At 42.5% G+C, this 22,939-nt stretch overlaps 1 protein-coding gene across 8 annotated transcripts in view; it reads left to right on the top strand.

Annotated features, from left to right (window-relative positions):
* Positions 1-22,939, top strand: part of GDPD5 (glycerophosphodiester phosphodiesterase domain containing 5) — a 200,461-nt gene that overhangs the window by 147,473 nt on the left and 30,049 nt on the right. For all 8 annotated transcript variants that reach the window (XR_006102957.1, XR_006102958.1, XM_042458354.1 and 5 more), the window contains exons 7-10: positions 5,642-5,735; positions 7,388-7,533; positions 19,971-20,053; positions 21,532-21,682. Coding sequence is in view for 6 of the 8 variants with exons in the window: in XM_042458354.1 (XP_042314288.1) it covers positions 5,642-5,735; positions 7,388-7,533; positions 19,971-20,053; positions 21,532-21,682 (474 nt within the window). In the remaining 2 variants the exon portion in view is untranslated. The remainder of the gene's footprint in view (positions 1-5,641; positions 5,736-7,387; positions 7,534-19,970; positions 20,054-21,531; positions 21,683-22,939) is intronic.

Genomic DNA, 22,939 nt, shown 5'->3' on the forward strand with positions numbered 1-22,939 from the left:
CAACTGTCATCTCGGCCTCAGAGGGAGCCATCAGGCAGACCCAGCAACATCAGGGACTGCCTGAAGGACGAGACTTCTCCCTCCTTTAACTGTACTGTATTTTGTATTATATTACAATTTTACTGTACACCTCTATGATCATCGCGGAATAGCGGTCTATAAATAAAAACGTATTATTCCCAGCTTTAAAATCACATGTTTTCCTATGTTCTAGGAAGTTATAATAAATAACTGGAACTAAAGTCATCTCGTGTATAATGGTGTTTGCTATATTTAAAATTAGTGAGGAAACCTCGGAGGGTGGTGGAGTCTCCTTCTTTGGAGTATTTTAAGCAGAGGCCATCTATCCATCTCTCAGGGTGCTTTGATTGTGAGTTCCTGCCTGGCAGAAGAGCGTTGGACCCGATAGCCCAGGTTCAACCGGTGGGTTTCCATATTTAAATATCTGTGGGAGGTATCGTGTGGAAGATGGAATGAGCTTTTCTTCTGCTGATCCAGAGGGAAGGACCCAAACAAATTGCCTGAAAAGCCAAAAAAGTTGTTTTGGACTAAACATTAGGAAGAGCTTCCTAATGGTAAGAGCTGCTTGATAGTGAAACCTTTCAATGTGGTGGAGTCTTCTTCATTGGAAATGTTTAAACAAAGATTAGGCAGGGGTCGGCAACCTATGGCCAGTGGGCCGGATCCGGCCTGGCGAGGCCTTGGGACCGGCCCCTGCCCAGTCCTGCCACCGATTGCCGCCCCCGCCGCAGCTTCCGCGCCGCTCTGGGCGCCATTTTGAGTTCGGCCCCCCAGTTGTCTGAGGGACAGCAACCCGGCCCCCAGCTCAAAAAGGTTGCCTACCCCTGGATTAGGGCATCTGTCAATGATGTTTTAGTGGTGGATTTCCAGCATGGGTAAGGGTTGATTAGATGACCTTTGGTAGTCTCCTAGTTCTGCGTTTCTACATGCTTTAGCTGGGTATCCTGCACTGAGCAGAGCATTGGATTCTATGGCCCATGAGAACCCGTCCAACCCTATGATTGTATGACTCTATATGTACAAAAGAGAGAGCCCTTGAAGTCTCTTCCAACACTATCATTCTATGCTGTCCATCATCAGGAGCCAGGGCAGTTGGTCCATTTTAGCCCCATATTGTTGACTCTGACCGACAGCATCTCTCCAGGGTCTTAGGACTGTAGGGGGTCTCCCCATCCTCTCCTCCATGATACTTTTTTAAAATGAGAATGTTGAGGACTTGAAGCCAGGATCTCTTGCATAACCAGCTGCCATCCTATCTGCTATACCACAGCTTTCCCTGCCCCGATGTGGCTATTCTGAGATCCTTTAGTGCCCATGCCAGCTTTGAGGTTTTTCACCCCTCCTTTTGTCCCCAAGGCTGAAGTTTTCAATAGAAGCATCACATCCTTCATCCTCTCAGGCTGTGGTTGTCATGGCGATGTTCCCAGCCTCCTTATCTTTTCTGGGCTGGCGGGTAGCTGGCTTATCTCTCTGACTGGGGATACTTGAACTCTTGTTGTTTGCAACTTTGTCGCTGCTTTTCCCACCGGCACAATGGGCAGTGACACAAGGAAGGCTGGCCAGGCTGCAAAGATGGTACTAGTGGTCACCCCATAAGGCAAAGGAGCTCTGGGACGCATGGAGGTTGGCAGATGCTTTGTTCAGCCATGTTGAGTAGTATACATGCCAAATTCCAGACGTTCCGGTATACCTTTCTCTCTTGTTCTTGGTCTTGAATTAAAAAGAAAATGATGCTCAAGAACAGTGGCTCTCTAACAGAACCTGGAAAAACTACTTTCTCAGACCCCAGCTCCCATTGTCCCCTACTTAGCATGGCTGGCAGCTATACTGGCTGGGGCACTTTAAGAGTTGCAATACAAAAGGTAACCTTTTCAAGTTGTACTTCTCTGGCCAAGCTGGCTAGGGGATTCTGGGTACTGCATTTCAACAGCCCCCCACTGTCCAAACATACAGGGCTGGCTGGTTTAAACCAAATGACTTTTTCAAAAAAGACTCCTAATTTTTTTAAAATAATTGCTTAGAGTGGGCCTTCCCCATGCTTTAATGGAACAGGACCCTGTGAAAGTGGGGAAACCTCAGATTTAAAAACAAACACTTCTTTAACACTTTAGAGAACACCTCTCTAGTAATCTGTGGGTCCTCCAGCAGAACTCTATGACCAACTGTGAGATGTATATCCACAGCATTCCCTTCATCTACCAAGCTGGTAATTTTATCAAAGAAAGAGATCAGATTTGTCTGGTATGACTTGTTTCTCTGAAACCCATGTTGACTTTTAGTGATTATGGCATTGCCTTCTAGATGTTCACAGACTCTCTGTTTAATGATCTGCTCCAGAATCTTTCCTGGGATTGATCTCAGACTAACTGGACGATAATTGTTGGGATCCTCTTTCTTCCCCTTTTTGAAGATGGGGACAACGTTTGCCCTCCGCCAGTCTGCTGGGATCTCTCCTGTTCTCCAGGAGTTTTCAAAGATTATTGCCAATGGCTCCGATATTACATTTGCCAGTTCTTTTAATACCCTTGGATGGAGTTCATCTGGTCCCGGAGACTTAAATTCATTTAGATTAATAAGGCGTTCCTCTACTATCTCTTTACTTATTCTGTGCTGAAATTCCTCTTTTCTGTCCTCTGCTCCATTATCCTCAGGTTGAGCACCCTTTGCCTTTTCTGAGAAGACTGAGGCAAAGAAAGTGTTGAGTAATTCTGCCTTTTCTCTGTCTTCTGTTAGCATTTTGCCATCTTCTCCACGCAGTGGCCCTACCGTTTCCTTCTTCTTCCTTTTGCTGCGGACATATCCAAAAAAGCCCTTTTTGTTGTTTTTAACCTCTCTAGCAAGCCTGAGTTCATTCTGCGCTTTAGCTTTTCTGACTTTATCCCTACACATGCCTGCTATTTCTTTGAATTCCTTTTTTGTGATTTCCCCCTTTTTCCATTTCTTATACATGTTCCGTTTCAAACTTAGCTCAGTTGAAAGTTCCTTAGTCATCCATCCTGGTTTCTTGAGATACCTCCCGTTTTTCTTTCTCACTGGAACTGTTTGAAATTGTGCCTTCAGTATCTCCCTTTTGAGAAATTCCCATCCGTCCTGAACTCCTTTATCTTTTAGTATTTCTGACCATGGAATCGCCCTCAATTCTTCTCTAAGGTGCTTTCTGCACCGGCATTTGGGACGTCCGGAGGACGTCCCATTTTAAAAAAGGGGCGTCTCTTTTAGACGCCCCTGGGCCTAGTACGGACTCCGTCCGTACAAGATGGCGCCGGCCCTTCTACATGGCCGGCGCCATCTTTGCGTATCGGACGCTGAGCGTCCGTACGCGTCGCGCCGCTTGTGACGTAGCGAGCGCAACGGAAAAAGAAGCTCCATTTTGGAGCTTCTTTTTCGGTCCGCGCGGGAGTCGGGCCGTGTGAAGGCTCCGGCTCCCCTGCGGACCTACTGGCGGCGGCGGCAGACCGGCGCAAAGCGGCGGTCTGTACCCCGCCTTAGTTTACTGAAATCCGCTCTCCTAAAGTCTAGGATGTGTGTCTGACTATGCCTGGCTTCTCCTTTCCACTGTATTACAAACTCCAGGAGAACATGGTCACTTCCACCTAATGATCCCACCACTTGCACCCCATTAACCAAGTCATCCTTGTTGGTTAGGATCAGATCCAAAATAGCTGACCCCCTTGTTGCCTCTTCCACCTTTTGGACCATGAAATAGTCTTCCAGGCAAGTGAGGAATTTGCTAGACCTTGAGGATTTTGCTGAGTTTGACTTCCAGCAAATATCAGGATAGTTGAAGTCACCCAACACTACTACATCTCTCTTTTCTGGATGTGTGGTTATCTGTTCTAGAAAGACATCATCCAATTCCTCCGTCTGACTTGGGGGTCTTTAGTAGACTCCCACAATAAGGTCCTTGTTGTTTCCTTTCCCCTTTAATTTTTATCCAGATGCTCTCCACCTGCCTTCCTGGATTGATGTCCTGCATCTCTTCACTGGTGTAAATGTCCCTGATATATAAGGCTATTCCTCCTCCTTTCCTGTTTGGCCTATTTCTCTTGAAAAGGTTATACCCCTTTATTTCCACATTCCAATCATGAGACTCATCCCACCAGGTTTCAGTGATGCCTATTATATCATATTTGTTTTGTTGTACTAGGAATTCAAGTTTGTTGCTAGTAAAGTAGTTTTAAGCATTTGTCTTGCTTAGATTTCTACAAGTACTGTATATTGCAAGCCAACAATACATTTTAATGAAGATATGTTCATCATTAACCTCATTGGGTTGAGTACATAGTAAAATACAGTATATGCCATATAGCTTTACATTATTAGTGTCTTCAGCTTTTATCTACACTTTGTGATGTCTTGTCCTCCTTTGCAGTTATGACATCTGGTCACCCTGCCTTAAGTCATCCAGTCCAACTTCTTAGTCAGTGCAACATCCCTGGCAAATGATTTAGCTCTACATATGTATCTCCACCTTCTGAGGCGGCCTGCTGAGCATTTCAGAAGATGTTTTCAAATATTGAGATGGAACATGTGTCCCTACAGTCTCAGTTTGATGGTTCTAGTTCTGTCCTTTAGAGCACCAGAGAACATTTTAAATATTGGACCTTTGTCATGTGGAAGATGAAGTGACCCTGCTTTCTGCTGCTGAAGAAGACAGATTGGTGGATTTAAATTGCAAGAAAGGAGATTCTGAGTGAATCCACACTGTGGAAATTATGCTGTCTGGCACCACTTTAAGAGCTGTAGCTCCATTCTATTGAATCCTGGGATTTGTAGTTTGACAAGGGCTTTAGCCTACTCTGCTAAAGCGTTTTGGTGCCTCACAAAATAAAAAATCCCAGGATATTGTCAGATGGAGCCATGGCAGTTAAAGTGGTTTTGAGCTGCATTATTTCTACAGTCTAGATGCACCCTGTGATGAAACAATAGCAAGAACATCCTGGTCGTAACAGCTGTTTGATAGTGGAAAAGACAGCTTGAGAAGATGGTGGACCCTTCTTTGTTGGAAGTTTTTAAACAGACTCTTAATACCCACTTTTCAAGGGTACTGTGATACTCTCTGACACTGGCAATGGGGTGAAATAGGGGACCTTTGGGGTCACCTGGGATCTATTATTCTGGATTCATAGAGTCATAGGATCCTAGAGTTCGAAGAGACCCCAAGGGTGATCCAGTCAAACCCCATTCTGCCATGCAGGAACTCTCAGTCAAAGCATCCCTAAGAGATGACCTCCAGCCTCTCTTTAAAGACCTCCAAAGAATGAGACTCCATCACTCTCCGAGGGAATGTGTTCCATTGTCGAACAGCCCTTATTGTCGAAAAGGTCCTCCTAATGTTGAGGTGAGATCTCTGGTCCTGGAGCTTGCATCCATTGTTCCATGTTGTAGTCTCAGGAACAGCAGAAAACAAGCTTGCTCCATCCTTAATGTGACACCTCTTCACATTCTTATGGCACTTTTTGCAAAAGGTGAATAACTGCTGTTACTGAGCATCTGCCTGATGGTTTTCTTTTAGTATGATTTCTGCCTCACTTTTCTCTCCTGTTCTCACTTGGCTGTACTGTACATATAATAGTGTTTTAACCATTTCCTTCTGTTTGTCTCTTTTTTTACCTCCTAGGCAACGGCTCCCTTTCTGCATATAGGAGCCCTTGTGGTTGTTACAGCTCTCTCTTGGTTGATATCTGGTCAGTTTGCAAGAGCAGAGAAAGCCAGTGAGTAGCAGCTTTCTTTTTTACTATGTAGTTACATAAGGTTAAGAATGGCATGTGACGGAGAAAGACCTGGGTCGGATAGGAGCTTAACTAGGATTTGAAGCTACTTGACAAATCCCGGTTCAAGCTAATCTCTGTCATTGTTTTCTTTAGTATGACACTTCACCAAGTTTAACACAGAGAAAGGGAAGTGATAATTCATCAGCATGAATGGGAAGGAAAGCATATATCATTAATCCTCAGCCATGATAAACAGATTGAGAGCACTTAGATTTACAGCAATCCTGTGATCTACCAGGCTTTGCCCACCTGGTTTTGATTTATCTTTACAACCACAGGGATTAGAAACATGGATTTGTATAGTAGTAGTAGTAATAAATAAATAAATAATATAGAGGAGGTACAGTTTACCTGTTACTGAATTTTCTTCGCTAATAACAAATTCCGTGATGCAATAGGATAGACTAGGGGTGCTGACAGAAGAGAAAGAAAGATATGCTACCAACCTCCGTCTTTCAGTTAGTCTCAAAGATGCTGCGAGATCCCTTTGCATACTGATCGCCCCAAAGAGTGAGGGATAGGAGATAAAAGTGGTTGGAATCGCTCTTCTTGAGAAACATTGGTACAGTATAACTTTATCCAAAGAACTGTGTGTTCTGTATAGATTTGCCAGGTCAAGTCTGCTCCATGACCTGAGATTTTAGAGCCCGAACCTTACACCTAGGGATGATCCCTGAAAATATCTCAGGAGCAAGAAAAGCTTGATATTAGTAAGTAGGTTTTCAAGATCATTATAGAGATAAGGAGAAACTATGTAGATCCCAGTGGCTTTTAAACAGGGAATACTGCCTTATTGACCATCTAGTGTCTTGAGAGAGCTATCTATACATCTCCCCATAATGGGCAATGTTAGCAATAAATACAACAAAAACCCTCTGGAGTGTGATAAATGTACAAAATAAGACAGATGAACTGCAAAAATATAATGTTGAAATATACTTCTTTAACAAATAATCATCAAATATGCGCTTTCTATAGCAACATTCTTACAAATATAGCCTCATTATATCACAACACAATCATACAAATTCCCTGAAAACAAATACTCTTTACCATAAGGTGATATCACACCATATCCTATTAGTTCAAAGTCCAAAACATATAATTCATCGATTAAGTAACATCATAGTGTCACAATACATATATGATTGTGTTGTGATATAGTAAGATTAAGTTCATAAGAATGCTCCTATAGAAACTACAGATACCAGAATTCCATACAATGGAGCTATGCTATTTGAAGTGGTAATAAACAGCCACAGTTTTGTAGTGTGGATATATCCAAAGTCTAACAAATGAGTAAAATATATATACCCTTCAAGGCAGCAAATGTGCCCTGAGATTTCTGCTCCTCGCCCACAGATCAGTGAAGAAGATCCAGGCCGTGAGATCTGGTCATCTTAGTCCTTTGTGTTGGTTACTGTATTCTACAGCCATGGAATGACTATATAGTACCTTTATATGTTACAAGAGAGGCTGTGGCCTTTGTTGCTCCACGTTTGGGAAGAGTGATGAGTCCTGAACCTAAACATTTTATCATCCATCTTTCTTTCATTCTCTCTCTCTCTCTCTTTCTTTGCTTTTACCTTCAGCTTCTCAGATGCTGACATTTGGAGCCTACTTTGCAGTTGTCCTTGCGCTTTACCTTATCCCACTCACCGTCTATTCCCCTTGCATAATGGAGAAGAAAGATCTTGGACCCAAACCTGCCATTATTGGTCACCGTGGATCCCCCATGGTAAGTATGAATCTTGTTGTTCTCTCCACCCATTTTCACCCATCCCTATTTTGAGGGGTATTCCCTACAGAGAACCAGTGTGTTGCAATGGTTTGAGTGTTGGACTAGGACTCTGGAAGACTAGGGTTTGGATCCCTTTTCAGCTGTGGAAACTCACTTGGTGACCTTAGTCAAGTCACATTCTCTCAGTGGAAGTGGAAGGCAGTGGCAAACCTCCTCTGAATAAATCTTGCCGAGAAAACCATTTGACAGAACTTCAAGAGCATTTTTTGTTACAGTGTTAAATGTAATTGATAGCCAGAGTGTTTGATTTAATAGATCCTCTACAAAGGCTCCTGAAATAAGTGAATTTTGTTAAGCACTGGCCTAAATCCTGTTGTTACTTCTGATTAGAGCAGACCTATCTGACCAGTAACTGACTGTAATGCATGGGGGGAATGTAGCTCTGTCCATGAAGGTAAAGACATAGCATGGGTCAATGGCTGTGGTGAATCAACTGGTGGAAATAGATCTCCATCTCTATCTTCTGAAAATGAATTAACAATTCAGGTCACCTTCTGATCAAAGAAGGAGGCCTAATCACTTGTGGAGAGATCTTGAACTAAAGGACCCTCATTGCAGTCAGCCTATGGACTCAATATGGTGTTAAAGGTGGCACATAGCTGATGAGGAATATGAGCTTGAGTCTGAACCTTGCCTTGCAAATGGGATTGTTGAGATTCATCTACATTAGGATAATAAGATGCACAAGCAGTCCTCAGCCTTTGATGCAATTTGTCTGATGGATTCTGTCTCCACTCCCTTTCTAAGTAACACACAATAGTTCGTTCCATACACAGTTCTGCATGGGGCCAAGCTCTTGGTTGGCGCTGTATGACTAAATGAGTTCTTGATGGGGTCACAACTTCAAGAGCAGGTTGTTTTTTTTTTTACAGTGTTAAATTGATAGCTAGAGTGTTTGCATTTACATCCTCCACAATGCTCTGGTCCACTAGTGGTTCTTCCAGGTCCATCTCATTCGCTGGTGGTAGGATTTAATGATATATTAGCCATGTAAGTCTGTACATTCAGTAAGTAGAGAGATCTTGTAGCACCTTTGAGATTAGCTGAAACAAAGAACTTGGCAGCATGAGCTTTGACCAGATGCATCTGAGGAATTAGACTTGTCTATGAAAGCTCATGCTGCCAACTTTTTTCTTTCAGTTAGAGCCTGTACAGACAGGCCAAAATAAAGCTGCTTTGGGTCACTTTGGAGGTATGCTGTTTATTATTATTATTATTATCATTATTATTATTATTAAGCTTTAGGCTGCCTATTCGCTTCCGAGCTCAATACAAGGTGTTGGTTTTAACCTATAAAGCCCTAAATGGCTTGGGCCCAGGGTACTTGGAGGACCGCCTCTCCCCACATAATCCGCCCCGCACACTTAGATCATCCGGGACAAACCTGTTAGAGGTCCCTAGAACACATCTTGTAAGGACCTCACAGAGGGCTTTTACCATCGTTGCCCCGTCTTCCTGGAATAAGCTCCCCTTAGAGCTTCGCTCTGCCACCTCATTAGATTCTTTTAAGAAGAATTTAAAAACATACTTATTTAGATTGGCCTTCCCTCTTTAGTTTAATTGATTTTCCTCTGCCCTTGTTCTCTTCCTTTGACTCCGAATGATTGTTTGTACCCTGATATATATATTTTTTGACTCCTGTTCCTATTATTTTTTGTAGTAATGTTTTAACTTTTTATATTGTAACTTAACCTGTATTGTAAATGTTATTGTAACTGTTTTTAACATTTGTAAGCCGCCTTGATCATTTTTTTTTTTTGGAAAGGCGGGGTATAAATAAAATTTATTATTATTATTATTATTATTTATAAAGCGCTGTAAATTTACACAGCGCTGTACATACAATCTTTTTAATTGGACGGTTCCCTGCCCTCAGGCTTACAATCTAAAAAGACACGACACAAAGGGAGTGGTGGTGGGGAAGGAGCCTCTCTAGTAGGATAATACATATAAAATACATAGCAATACAGGAAATGATTCAATAAAACAGACAACAAAAGAAACATCAAATAGCAAGTGACAATTATGCAATGCAATGTTCTTAGGACTGGAGCATGGCTTTGGTGCGGCTTCTGGCCTCACAGGATGCGTGCATCATTTAAACAGCATACCTCAAAATTTACCCAAAGCAGCTTTATTTTGGCCTGTCTGTACAGGCCCTTAGTCCCAAGGGTGCTACAAGATATTTCTACATCTTATTCCCTAGTACCCCATTTATTCATTTGTTCCTCCACTGCTCCTTCATTGGACCTTAACCCTAAAACCGATTGAGGACTTGAGAAAAGGAATTCAGAGATATCCTAGGGCTTGTCTGTATGGGTTATTTACTACAGATCCCCCCTTTGTTACACCACTGTAACTACCATAGTGTCATCATACAGAATCCTGGGATTTGTAGTTTGGTGAGGCACTAGCACTCTTTGGCTGAGAAAGCCAAAGACCTGGTGAAACTACACATGTTAGGATTATATAGGATGGAGCTACAGCACCTAAAGTGGTGTCAAACTGTATTATTTCTACAGTGCAGTCCTCTGACATAGTTGTTCCTGCCAACATCAGTCAAGTAGTTCAGGAAAGGAAGATAAATACACTCATCTCCAGGCAACATTGTTCGCAAAGAATCTTTTTCTCTGCCATATCCCACCACTTTGCTTTTTCACAATAACAGCCACCATCCCCACAGCATTCTGGTTCTGCTTTAGATGCCTGTCTCCCATCCAAGTGTGTTTACTGCCCTGCCTCATTATCTTAATGCTTCCTGCCAAAGGCATTCTGTTAAAAGCAGCTAATTCTCCCACTAATACTTGTTGATCTTTGGCTTAAAGCAAACATATGCTGTGCAAAAGGAGTTTTGTATTGGCAAGCTGTTGCAAGGCGAGAAAGGAGTCAACTGTCTAATTAAAAATCTGAAGATATGTCATGCCCTGAAATAGAAGATGTGTAGGCTTAATTTTTTAAAAGTAACAGTGGGGAGGGGGACTCACAATATATCTGCAAATCTGAAGCTAGAATAATAGAAGCAAATGTGGAACCCCAGAGATCTTTTAACAGGAATAGTCAAGGACTGCCCAATTCACACACACACACACACACTTGCCATGTGAAGTCGAAAGCTTTCATGGTTGGCATGCATAGTTTTTTGTGGGTTTTTCAGGCTATGGGGCCATATTGTAGAAGAGTTTATTTCTGATGTTTCACCAGCATTTGTGGCTGGCATCTTCCCTTCAGGGGAGATGCCAGTCACAGATGCTGGCCAAACGTCAGGAATAAACCCTTCTAGAACATGGCCCCATAGCCCATAAAACCCACAAAAAGCTACTGTATATATTTGCTGCTTGAGGCAAATGACAGAAGGGTGAGCCTTCTCTATTCCATGTGGAAAAGTCAGATTAGTCTGGCAGTTGAATCTTATTTCTACAGTACATTGGTAATGGTGTGGGGTCCTCCACCATTCCTGGTGTAAGCAGAAGATGCTGTGGGGGTATTCACAGCTCTCCTCCAAAAAGTGGAAAGGTGGATTGCTCAGTAGGAATAGCTGGGGAGCAGCAATTGCTGCCCATTGATCCAACATCCTTCAATCTAACCTATGAGACAGATGCCTTACCGTTAATCCAGGTGAAGAGAATTCATTGGCCTTTTGCATAGCTTACGAAAGTGACTTTACTGGACTCCAACTACCCCAATCCCCCAGGATCCATTTGGGGCATGGTAGTTCAAAAATAACTTCTCCAAACCTCTGGAAGTTTGTCCAGAGGAACAAAATAGAAGCTGAAAAACAGATGGGGAGACAGCCTGTAGCTTTGTGTGTTTATGAGTGTATGAAACTGGACCCACGTTCAAAGTACTGGCATTTCCACTCCAAACAATCTCAGGAAACACATTGGTCTCCGAGACACTGATGTCTTTCTTGCCAAAATAACCATTACTGGGTTCGGTGAGTTCACCCTGCTGGTGGGATAGTAAATCTTTTTACTGTTCCACCAGCTTTACCACAAGCTTTAAAGGAGATGTCCAAGATGCCAAACCTGTTTGGATGGATATGGTTCATCTACTTGAATAACTCCTCCAAAGAATAGATAAAAGCCTGGAGTGGCTTCACTGTCCCACTGACATATAGCCACCAAAGGCCATTGGTTCATTGCATTCTGTTCATTTGTACTGGGCTAATTTAGAGTAGTTGGCCAGTAGTTCATTGAGCAAGGCAATACATTTCTCAAATTGGATGAAATGGCTACAGCATGTACAAAACCATAGGTGTTCATCTGAAGCAGATGAATGGCCCTCCTTCCATTGGAACTTCCACCAGAGATGTAGACTTGAGTCGACTGACTTAGACTCAAGCCGCTTCAATGGCTTGACTTGGACTCGAGTCGACATGATTCACTGACTTGACTTGACTTGAGACTTGTATCAACTGACTTGCTGGCCTAACTTCATCCAGAAGTAGCAAATATGTTAGAAAGGAAGTTTGAGGTGGGTCTTGAGATCTGCTTGGCAGCCTGTCTCTTCTGCACATCACAGGAGCCTTCTAAAGCTTAGAAGGATCCTTCTGCCTCAAGCCCATTGCTTAACATGTCTGCTGTTCCTCTACAAGATTCTTTTCTGGTTATTGAAACTCTACACCCCACACCTCCTTTTTTCTATTAGAGTTGGTTCTCACACTAGATACTCAACTTGAGACTTGACTTGAAATTATCTTCTAAGTTGGATTTAAACCTTAAAGGAAGAAACTTGAGACTTGATTTGAGATTTGGAATAAAAGGCTTGAATGCATCACTGACTGACCTGGTCTCTGAGGGGGAGAAGAATCAGACACAGGCCCATCATGCCTAGGTTCAGCAGCAGCTGAAAATATTTTCCATCATCCCAACTGCCATTACTCCTGGCATCAGAGGAAGAGGAGAAGATGCTGTAGAAGATGCTAGAATTGAACTAAATCCCCATCCACACTGGCACCCTCTTTTCCTTTTGTGTCATGTCTTATTTAGATTGTAAGCCTGAGGGCAGGGGATAGTTTGTTGTTGTTGTTGTTGTTTTACATGTAAAGTGCCATGTAATATGGTGGCATTATGTAAATAAATGGTGAGGATGATGGATGATGTCCGGTGGTGTACTGGCACCGGACTAGAAGCATTTAAACCCCTGGACTTTTTGAAGAACAAGGCCTATGACATTGTGAAGTCAAAGGTTTTCATGGCTGGCATCCATAGTCTTTTGTGGGTTTTGCAGACTATGTTGCCCTGTTCTAGAAGAGTTTATTCCTGATGTTTTGCCAGCATCTGTGGCTGGCATCTTCAGAGATGCCAGCCACAGAGCCACAAAAGACTACCTATGACATTGTCTGCCACCTTGACTTCCCATGCAGTTGTCCAATCCTGTGTGAGTCTAACATAGCTATCTACTTGGGAGAGATACTGTAGAAACTATCCTGTTGAGGAAGTGAACAACAACAACAACAAAGATGTGCTGCTACATCACTGGCTTTGCCCTGTGTCATTAAGGGATCTGACAGAAAGAAGGTATGCGAAGGTGTTATAGAGAAGCCAAAGAATGGCAGCTGAGGATAGAGCCAGATGGCAGGGGGATGAGGGAGGCAAGGTTAGTCCAAGAAAGGTGTTTTAGGAACAGCTTAGGTAAAGGGGATTTGCTGGGAAAGGAAGCTGGATTTACAGGTAACCAGCAGCAGCGATAGCCCAAGCCATTTTCCTCCCTGAGGCAGAGCATAAGATCATATCTCTTATGTACCTGAGCCCAAGGCACTTAGTACCCTAAATCACTCGTGTTATTTTGGCTCCTGAGGCAAAAAATAAAAAATGCAGCTGCATTTCCCAGTACTTTTTTGCTCTGCGCTTGTATGGTGCTCACTTTGTTGTTGCATTCAAGTAGTGAGTTCAAGCTCATTGAAACAAAGAAACCTCACCCTTTTTTGTGGGTCTTTTGGGCTATGAGGCCATGTTCTAGAAGAGTTATTCCTGATGTTTCACCAGCATCTGTGGCTGGCATTTTCAGAGAAGGCTGGCGAAACATCAGGAATAAACTCTTCTAGAACACGGCCTGATAGCCCCCAAAACCACAAAAAACTATGAATGCCAGCCATGAAAGCCTTTGACTTCACAAACCTCACACTTAATTTGAAGTTGAAGGCTTTCACGGCCGACATCCATAATTTTTGTGGGTTTTCTGAGCTATGCATCTGTGTTCTGAAAGAATTTATTCCTGACATTTCACCTGCATGTGTGGCTGGCTGTTAAGATGCCAGCCACGGATGCAGACAAAATGTCAGGAATAAATTCATCCAGAACATGGCAACATAGCCTGGAAAACCCACAGAAAACTATCACGTTTAATTTTTTGACATTTGCACAGCTGAATGTTATGATACCATGATGTAGTTGCTTAAATATTGGACTGAGACGCCAATGATTTGATCTTACTGATGTGAGAGCTGGACAATGAAGAAAGTGGATAAAAAGAAAATCCAACTTGTTTGACATGTGGTGCTGGAGAAAAGTGCCAAGGATACCGTGGGCATCCAAAAAGACAAACAACTGGGTCCTTGAACAGATCAAGTCTGAGCTCTCCTTAGAAGCCAAGATGATTAAGTTGAAGCTGTCATTCTTTGGCTACATCATGAGAAGGCATGAATCATTGGAAAAGGCTATAATGCTAGGAGAGGCAGTAGAAAGAGAGGAAGACAACATGCCAGATGGCTAGACTCAATTAGGGAGGTCATAGGCCTCAATCTACATGACCGAAGCAGAGCTGTAGAGGACAAGGGGTCTTGGGGATGTCTCATCTACAGGTCATCATGAGTTGAGGTTAACCTCAGGGCAACAACAACAAAGACTCCAAGAATCCAGGATTTAAATCTCCATTTGGCCATGAAAACCCACTGTGGGACCTTGGGCAAATCACACTGTTCTCTCAAGCTAAGAGGAAGACAATAGCAAACCTCCTCTGAATAAAACCACAATATTGCCAAAATCCGACCATATCTTTCCGTCTCTACTGCCAAGATCCTGGTCCATGCCCTAGTGATCTCATGACTTGATTACTGTAACGTCCTCCTGGCTGGGCTTCCTCTTTTTCACCTCCGTCCTTTAATCTCTGTCCAGCATTCAGCTGCACGCATTATCACTTCCACCCACCGCTCTGACCACATCTCTCCCGTGTTGGCATCCCTTCACTGGCTCCCTCTCCCTTTCCGCATTCAGTATAAGCTCCTGCTGTTGACGTTTAAAGCCCTCCATGGGCTGGCCCCTCCTTACTTATCAGACCTTATTTTCCCTCACCTTCCCACTAGGGCCCTCCGTTCTGGTAGTCAAGGTCTGCTGTCTCAGCCCAGGATTTCCTCTGCCCCATCCCGGATTCGCCCCTTTTCACTTGCTGCCCCTCACTCCTGGAACCTTCTTTCCCCGCAAACAAGAGCCATCACTTCTTTAACCAGCTTCAAAACAGAGTTGAAGACCATCCTGTTCAGAGAAGCCTTCCCAGGCATTGCATAATTGTCGCTTGCTATTTGATGTTCCTTTGTTGTCTGTTTTATTGAATCATTTCTTGTATTGCTATGTCCTTCCTCCAGTCCATCTCCCCTGATCCAGGCCTCAGAGGTAGAGAAGAACTGTTGGCCCTCATCCCCTTCCCCTTCTCCTTTTGTGTCGTGTCTTTTTTAGATTGTAAGCCTTAGGGCAGGGAACCATCCAATTAAAAAGATTGTATGTACAGCGCTGTGTAAATTTACAGCGCTTTATAAATAAAGGATAATAATAATAATAATAATAAGAAGAAGAAGAAGAAGAAGAAGAAGAAGAAGAAGAAGTCAGAGTTTACGTGAAGGAACGTAATACCCAAGTTTGGAGTGTCACACCTGGTTTGTGATGCCTTCTCTGAAGGAAGCTGGAGTTTTAATACCAGCATCTCCTGGGGAACGACTTTTCACTTTCTTGGCTTGGGCTTTGTCTTCTGCTATGCCTTACGCCTAGAAGCTCTCGGTGTTAGTAGCCAAGTAATTTCATCTCTACTTTAGGTCAGCCCCTCCTGCATTATCTCACGGTTGGATATGATTTCCTGAGCTGAAATCAGCGGAGCTTCGGAGACAGCTTGCAGTGATTAGGAGGTGCTTCTCAGCAGGCCTAAAGGCTCGGACACCCCTTTTTCCGCCCACACCAATCTGTAATGTAATGGATTGTCTCTCGTCTTCTTTTTGAACGAGGCAAATCCCTTCCTTCCGGAATTGAGGCTTTTAAGGACTCCTTTAAGCTGGAAAGTGTTCTATGCAGGTTACAAAGGCTTTCAAATCCTTTCCTGCTTTGTTCCATCTTCCTTTTTCACAGATTTAAAGGTGGCAGCGGAGGAGGAACTCTGGCTGAAATGGCCAATATTTAGTAATATTGTGCTGTCTCACATTTTTGTGCTGTTCCAGCTTTGCAGGTTTTTTAAAAAGTATTGTTAAGTATATAAAAATACAGAAAGCTCCACAAGAGCTGTTTTCACTGATTCCTCTTATACTCTTGTTGAGTTTTAGGGAGTTGCCTATCTGAGACCTAGGCTCTGAATTTGTATTTGTTCATTTCAACGTGTAAGTCCTCAAGATTAGTGGGATCAGCTGAACAAGGCTTCCTGAGCAAGGATTTGTAACATTTTCAAAGACCTTGGTTTGTCTAAATTATGAAAGGAACCCATCCATGACAGATGTACATCTACAGCCAAGTGACAGTTTTAAAAAGATTGCATACATGCTAACAAATCTACCTATATACATGCTTTTGTTTTCAAAAAGGCCTTATACCTGAAAACTGAGAGCCAGCATGGTGTTGGGATTTGTGTCTTGGACTAAGCCGCTGGGAAACCAGAGTTTAAATCGCCTCTTGGCCATGGAAACCCATGGGATGACCTTGGGCAAGTCATGCTCTCCCAGCCTTGGAGGAAGGCAATGGCAACCCCTCCTGAACAAATTCTCCCTAGTACTGAGTAGACAAGGCATGTCCAGGGAATATGAGCTTCCTTTATTGGGTCAAAACACTCCCCCAATAATTTACACACCTTTCCTTTTGTAGGGAGTGAGGGTCAAATTTGGGAGTGTTTGCACCAACCCTGATGGTTGTGTCTCCATTCACCATTTAGCTCATGGCTGCCATTTTGTTTTCACCAGCATCCTAAAGAATGCTGCAATACTATCATAGAGTATTCCCCCCCCCCAAGGATCATACAAATGAGAAACCAGTTTTGCTTCTCGATACCCAGGGCCTATAAGAGTGGGTTCAGCCAGTACATCAGTCTGGGATCTGGAGAGCCAAGGACAGCCCTGTGAATTACGGATGGCCTCCTCCCATTATTATTATTTTTAAGAAAGCCCCATAGCCCCCCTCAACTGCATTATTTTACAAAGGTTAGCAAACAGGTAGCTCGCTTGGTATTTTCTTGGTTTTTTTACCTGCACCTGCCTATTTTCCCCATGAAATGGACAGATAATTTCATCCTGCATTTCAGTTACATATTCATAATCATTGGAAGGTGCATAAACCATCGAGGCACCAGATCAAGAGCTGCCTACTTTGTTCATATTTGATCATAACCATATTTTTCTACAAAAAAGGGAAAACTGCAACTTTAAAATTTCATATTATACCATTATCTTTATTGAAACGACTCTGGCTGTATCCACACTACAGAAATAATACAGTTTGACAGTGCTTTAACTGCCATGGCTCCATGCTATGGACATCTGGGATTTGTACTTTTGTGAGATATTTAGCCTCTGGTCCCACAACAAACTACAAACCCCAGGATTCCATAGCATGGAGCTATTGCAGTTAAAGCACTGTCAAACTGCATGAATTCTGCAATGTGGATGTAGCCTAAATTGAGGATTTGAGGTCCATTTGGAGCTTAAATCCTCATTTTTGAGACAAGCTCACCCACAGGCCCCCAAAACTACCTTCTTATGCCTTGCAAAATTTATCTTAGGAGACACTGTCAACACCACTGAGTTGGGCAGAAGTGCTCATCGGACTCTCAGGTCATGCTCATGTGCAATTAGCTTTATATGGATTCTCCAGGGTTCTCTGGAAGCCAACTTTAAGAAGATGACTGGAGAGCTGGCATGGGAGTCACTCAGGCCATACACCCTCATATATATATATCACCCCTACCCATATCATCATCCAAAAGACAAACAAATGGGTACTTGAACAGATCAAGCCTGAAATCTCCTGGGAAGCTGAGATGATCAAACTCAGGCTGTTGTACTTTGGCCACATTATAAGAAGGCATGATTCATTAGAAAAGACAATAATGCTAGGAAAGGTGGAAGGTAGTAGAAACAGAGGAAGATTGCATGCCAGATGGTTAGACTCAAATCAGGAGATCACAGGCCTGGGTCTACAAGTCCTGAGCATCGAGCTTGAAAACAGTGTTGTGGTGTGTGTGTGTGTGTGTGTGTGTGTGTGTGTGTGTGTGTGTCTTGGAGCTGTTTCATCCACAGGGTCACCATGAATTGGGGTTGACTCAAGGGCAATTAACAACAAATCTTCGCCGCCACCACCACCATATTCCTTTATTCTCTGCCTTTCCCCCAAAATGTAGGAATTACAAATGAGTACAATAAAGCTGAAAACATACAAAATATATGCCCTTGCTTTGGAAGCCTGGTTGCCACCAACGTTGCTTCCGTTTAAGTGCCAAGTAAAAAATTGGCTGTGCATCAAAGCCCTTGAGCCTCACTGACTTATCTCAAAATGCTAACACACAGGGCTTTAACAGCTGCTTTAATCTTTTAAACCTGTTTTAGCTTGTTAATCAAGTTGAATTTAAATTCTATTTAAATTATTTTAATTTTTTTAAATTGTTTTCATTTGTATGCTGCTCTGAGATGTTTTGACACTTAGGATAAATAAGTAAAGCTGCATTATAGTATAATATAATGCATTGTGTTTTAATGTTACATAAACAAGATGCATAATAATAGATGAAACAACAATTGAACAGTAGTGTTTGTTAGTAGGACCTAAATCCCAGTGTTGTTATTGTGTGCCTTCAAGTCATTTCCAACATGGCAACTCTAAGGTGAACGTATCATGAGGTTTTCTGGGGCTGAGAGTTTGTGACTCACCAAAGGTCACCCAATGGGTCTTCATGCCACAGCGGGGAATTGAACCCTGATCTCCAGAGTCATAGTCCAATGCTCAAAAGACTACAGTATGCTGTATCCTAGAGGGATACTATAACATTTAAGTAGATTTAATAGGATGTGTTTTTTTTAAAGAGTATGTAAAAACTATCTATTGTGTTGAGATTCAGAATGATGTAGTGGTTCAAGCATTGGACTGTGACTCTGGAGATCATGGTTTGATTTCTTTGGAGAAGGGGGATACAAATTATTATTATTATTATTATTATTATTATTATTATTATTATTTCATGCTTGGCCATGGAATCCCACTGGGTGACCTTGGGCGAGTCACACACTCTCAGCCCCAGAAAAACCTGTGATAGGTTTGCCTTAGGTTGGTCATAAATTGGAAATAACTTGAAGGCATATGACAATAACAACAAGAACAAGCTATTGTTTTGACTATTGCCATATCTAATGATGTCCCTTGGAATAAGATCTAGTCTGGCAACTCTAAGGTGAATGTCTCATGAGGTTTTCTTGACAATGGGATCTTGGGATTTGTAGTTAAGTAGAACACTTTTCTGCCAAAGATCTCCAGTGTCTCTCTGAACGTTGTTGTTGTTGTTGTTGTTGTTGTTGTATGCCTTCAAGTCATTTCCGACTTATGGTGACTGCATAATGAAGCTGTTACAAAGTTTTCTTGGCAAGATTTGGTCAGAAGGGGTTTGCCATGGCCTTCCTCTGGAGCTGAGAGAGTGTGATGTGCCCAAGGCTATCCAGTGGGTTTCCATGGCCAAGCAGGGATTTCAACACTGCTCTCCAGTGTTCAGATCACTACACCACATTGACTATCCAAGATAGCTACATTACAATTCATAATAAAACCTGGAGCGGATTCACGGCCCCATTGACATGGAAGCTGCCAGCCACCACTGTTTCTTTAATGTATGCCACAACTCAGTGATCTTCCCTTTGGTTTCCAATTTCTAACTGCGGCAGGTCCCAAGGAATTGTGCCCCATCTGCTCTCTCAGATCTGGAGATAAGGTTCTCAAGACCCTGCTTTGTCTGAATAGTCAGGTGTCGGGTATTGACTCGCTGTTCTGGTATTTCACACTGTCTGCGTGATGCTGTTTCTAAAGCTGTTTCAGTAGTCCATTTTGGCCTCTTAACTGACTGTTCTGTTGCTCATATGGTGTCCTGTTTGGCAGTACGCTTCTATGAATAAATAATATTGTTTATTCTCTCTGTTTCTTCTCCAGCTGGCACCAGAAAACACTCTGATGTCCTTTCAGAAGGCGGTGGAGCAGAAAATCTATGGAGTACAAGCAGATGTAGTGATAAGGCAAGTCTCCTTCCCACTCTCTCTGTCTCTCTTTCCCACATTTTCAAAGTTTCATGCTCTTTCCCACATTCCTGACTTTTAAGTGGTACCGCTTATCATAGTTATGCAAGACAAGGATGTTTTAGGAAGAGCACCAAAGAATTGATGACCTCAGTACCCTTTACATTGGTAATCAAAGAACATTTAGAGGCATAGCCATGTTAGTCTGAAAAAGCAGTATGCAAAGGTATCTTGTAACACCTTTAAGATTTAGTAGCTTGTTGCTGAAGGAAAGAAAGCAGAAGTTCTTTGATTTTTGTCATTTTATATATTTCCATTTTACTATCCATTGTATTTAATGGGACCTAAACATCCACAGGTTTTGGTGTCCGTAGGGGGTTCTGGGCCCTAGCCCTAATGGATACCAAAGGCCCATTGTACTTGCCTTACAGCATGATGTTGTAGTTCTTCAGTTCTTTTTCTGTGGAAATGGCCATAGAATTGAGTCTTTGGATGAACCATTTTTTCCAGCTAGAAAACAATAACTTGCTTTTATAAACGTTTCTCATGAGAAGATAACTAAAGAGCTACGGCATCATATGGTAAAGCACAAAGAAAGGTGCAACTGTCTGTCTGAAATTCTGCTTTCTTTAGTTGTGTGATAAGCTCCTAATTGTACAAAAGAAGTTGTCGCAAAAGGTTTCATAGACTTGGTCAACTTCCTCAGACTATGCATCTGAGGAAGTAGACTAAGGCTGCATCCACACTTCAGAAACAATCCAGCCTGTCACTACTTTAACCGCATGGCTCAATGCTGTGGAATTCTGGGGGTTATAGTTTTGGGAGCCATTTAGCCTTCTCTGTCAGAGAGCTTTGGTGCCACAACAAACTACAGCTCCCAGAATTCCATAGCATTGAGCCATGGTAGTTAAAAGTGGCGTCAAACTAGAAAATTTCTGCAGTGCATATGCAGCCTATGAAAGCTTTTGCTACAACCTCTTTTGCACATTAGTCTAAAAGGTGGTTCATGATCCCTTTGCATAAAGTCAAAGAACATGCACGTTTTTGAGCTACACAATACTCTCCAGAATGAATAGGAGCCTTCCGAGGCCAAAAGGGCAAAAACTCATTTGTACTCATTTTGATCTTGGGGTCAAAAGCAGTTCTGAAGATTAAAAGCAAAGTGAAGTCAAAGGCTTTCATGGCCGGCATCCATAGTTTTTTTGTGGGTTTTTCAGGCTATGTGGCCATGTTCTAGAAGAGTTTATTGCTGACGTTTTGCCTGCATCTGTGGCTGGCATCTTCAGATGAAAAGGGCAGGATAATTGCATTTCAGTTTGTGTATTAATTCAGGAAGTGTGGATCAGCTGCATTCACATGCAAATCACCATTCACAGGTTTTCACATTTGCTCCATGAATCAACAACACTATGCCTGATGTAGCCTCGGTCACCTGTCTTCTGTCAATGAGTGATGCTTGTCTTCTCTCTGTTTCACAGTTATGATGGAATACCTTTTTTAATGCATGACAAGACACTACGGAGGACGACCAATGTGGAAGAAGTGTTTCCACAACTAGCATATGAGCATTCCTCTATGTTCAACTGGACAGACTTGGAGTTACTGAATGCTGGTGAATGGTTCCTTAAGGTGTGTATATTTATATATACATATACTGGGGTCTGTCATACTGGACATCAAGCTGAGTTCTCAAGCTTTGTTCATTTACTGTATATCCAGAAGCAGGAGAAGGAACGGATGTAAATCTTTTCTTCAAGCTGGAAAGAGTGTCCTCAATCTTTGGTTCTCTAGTTTTGGACATCAGTTCCCAGAATGCTTCACCATGGGTCATGCTGGTTGGTTCTTCTGGAAACTGAAGTCCAAACTAGCTAGAGGACATTATCCTATGCCCTGTTCTCTGATTACAATCAAAATCAATATTCATGGCAGCCCAAAACATCTGGGATTGCTTGGGGATGCAAAATTGGCAATGCACATTCTCATCTTTTTGTGCATCTATGTCCCCACCCTCTTGCATATTTTGCTTATTTATTTTAAGCGTCTCATATGCCTACATTTCAGGTGTTGAATCTCACACGACAGTTCACAAAGTGTTTGTGTGGGGATGGTGAAGTATAAAATTCAGAGATCTAATAAAATGATAGGTTGGTAATGCAACATGCGTGTCTCTAATTGTGTGACCAACCACAAATAACCGTCAGAAAATTCATATTAAAAACAGTTGAACCAAATCTTCACACAAGGATGATTAAGAAGGTGATGTCAAACTCAGCTGGTGAAACTACCTATCAGTGTCATGGAGGAACAGAAACAAGAAGCATTGTTCATAAATCAAGTTGGGGGGAAAAAACAGGCCTCCTGAAATTAGGTACTCCTTCCTGTTGTCGGCATGGCGACTCATCCCACTCCTCTTGACCAATGCTGGTCTGTGTGCTGAAATGTCTCACATTTGGTTTTATTTTTATCATACCCTATTCAAGCTTTTCGGGCAATTTCCTGATTGGTACTTGTAGCTGATTTATATGCAATATAATAGAATGAGATTGCATTAAATCAGTTCTAGCTCATGGACTGAGCAATGTGTCTGCTTTACCTTGAAATGTGGGGAGGGCATTTGTCTACAATTTGCTCTGGCAGTAAACTAAACATACCCAAAAGATTGGGTGAACTTACAATGAAACATTATTTACTGTACACTGACATAATATGTGAGATGAAACCAGACAAGCTTTGTTAGTGTCGTGTCCTTCCTGGAGGTGGCCTTGTTGTCCAAGGAAGGGGAAGAGATCACAGACCCCAGCTGGAGGCTCACAATCCTGTTTGGGCACTGGCAGAAGCAGTAAACATACAGTCACTTAAAATCTTAGAGCTGGATGAGGCCACAAG

The sequence above is a fragment of the Sceloporus undulatus genome, chromosome 3, assembly GCF_019175285.1.
Source record: "Sceloporus undulatus isolate JIND9_A2432 ecotype Alabama chromosome 3, SceUnd_v1.1, whole genome shotgun sequence".
Classification (NCBI taxonomy): Eukaryota; Metazoa; Chordata; class Lepidosauria; order Squamata; family Phrynosomatidae; genus Sceloporus; species Sceloporus undulatus.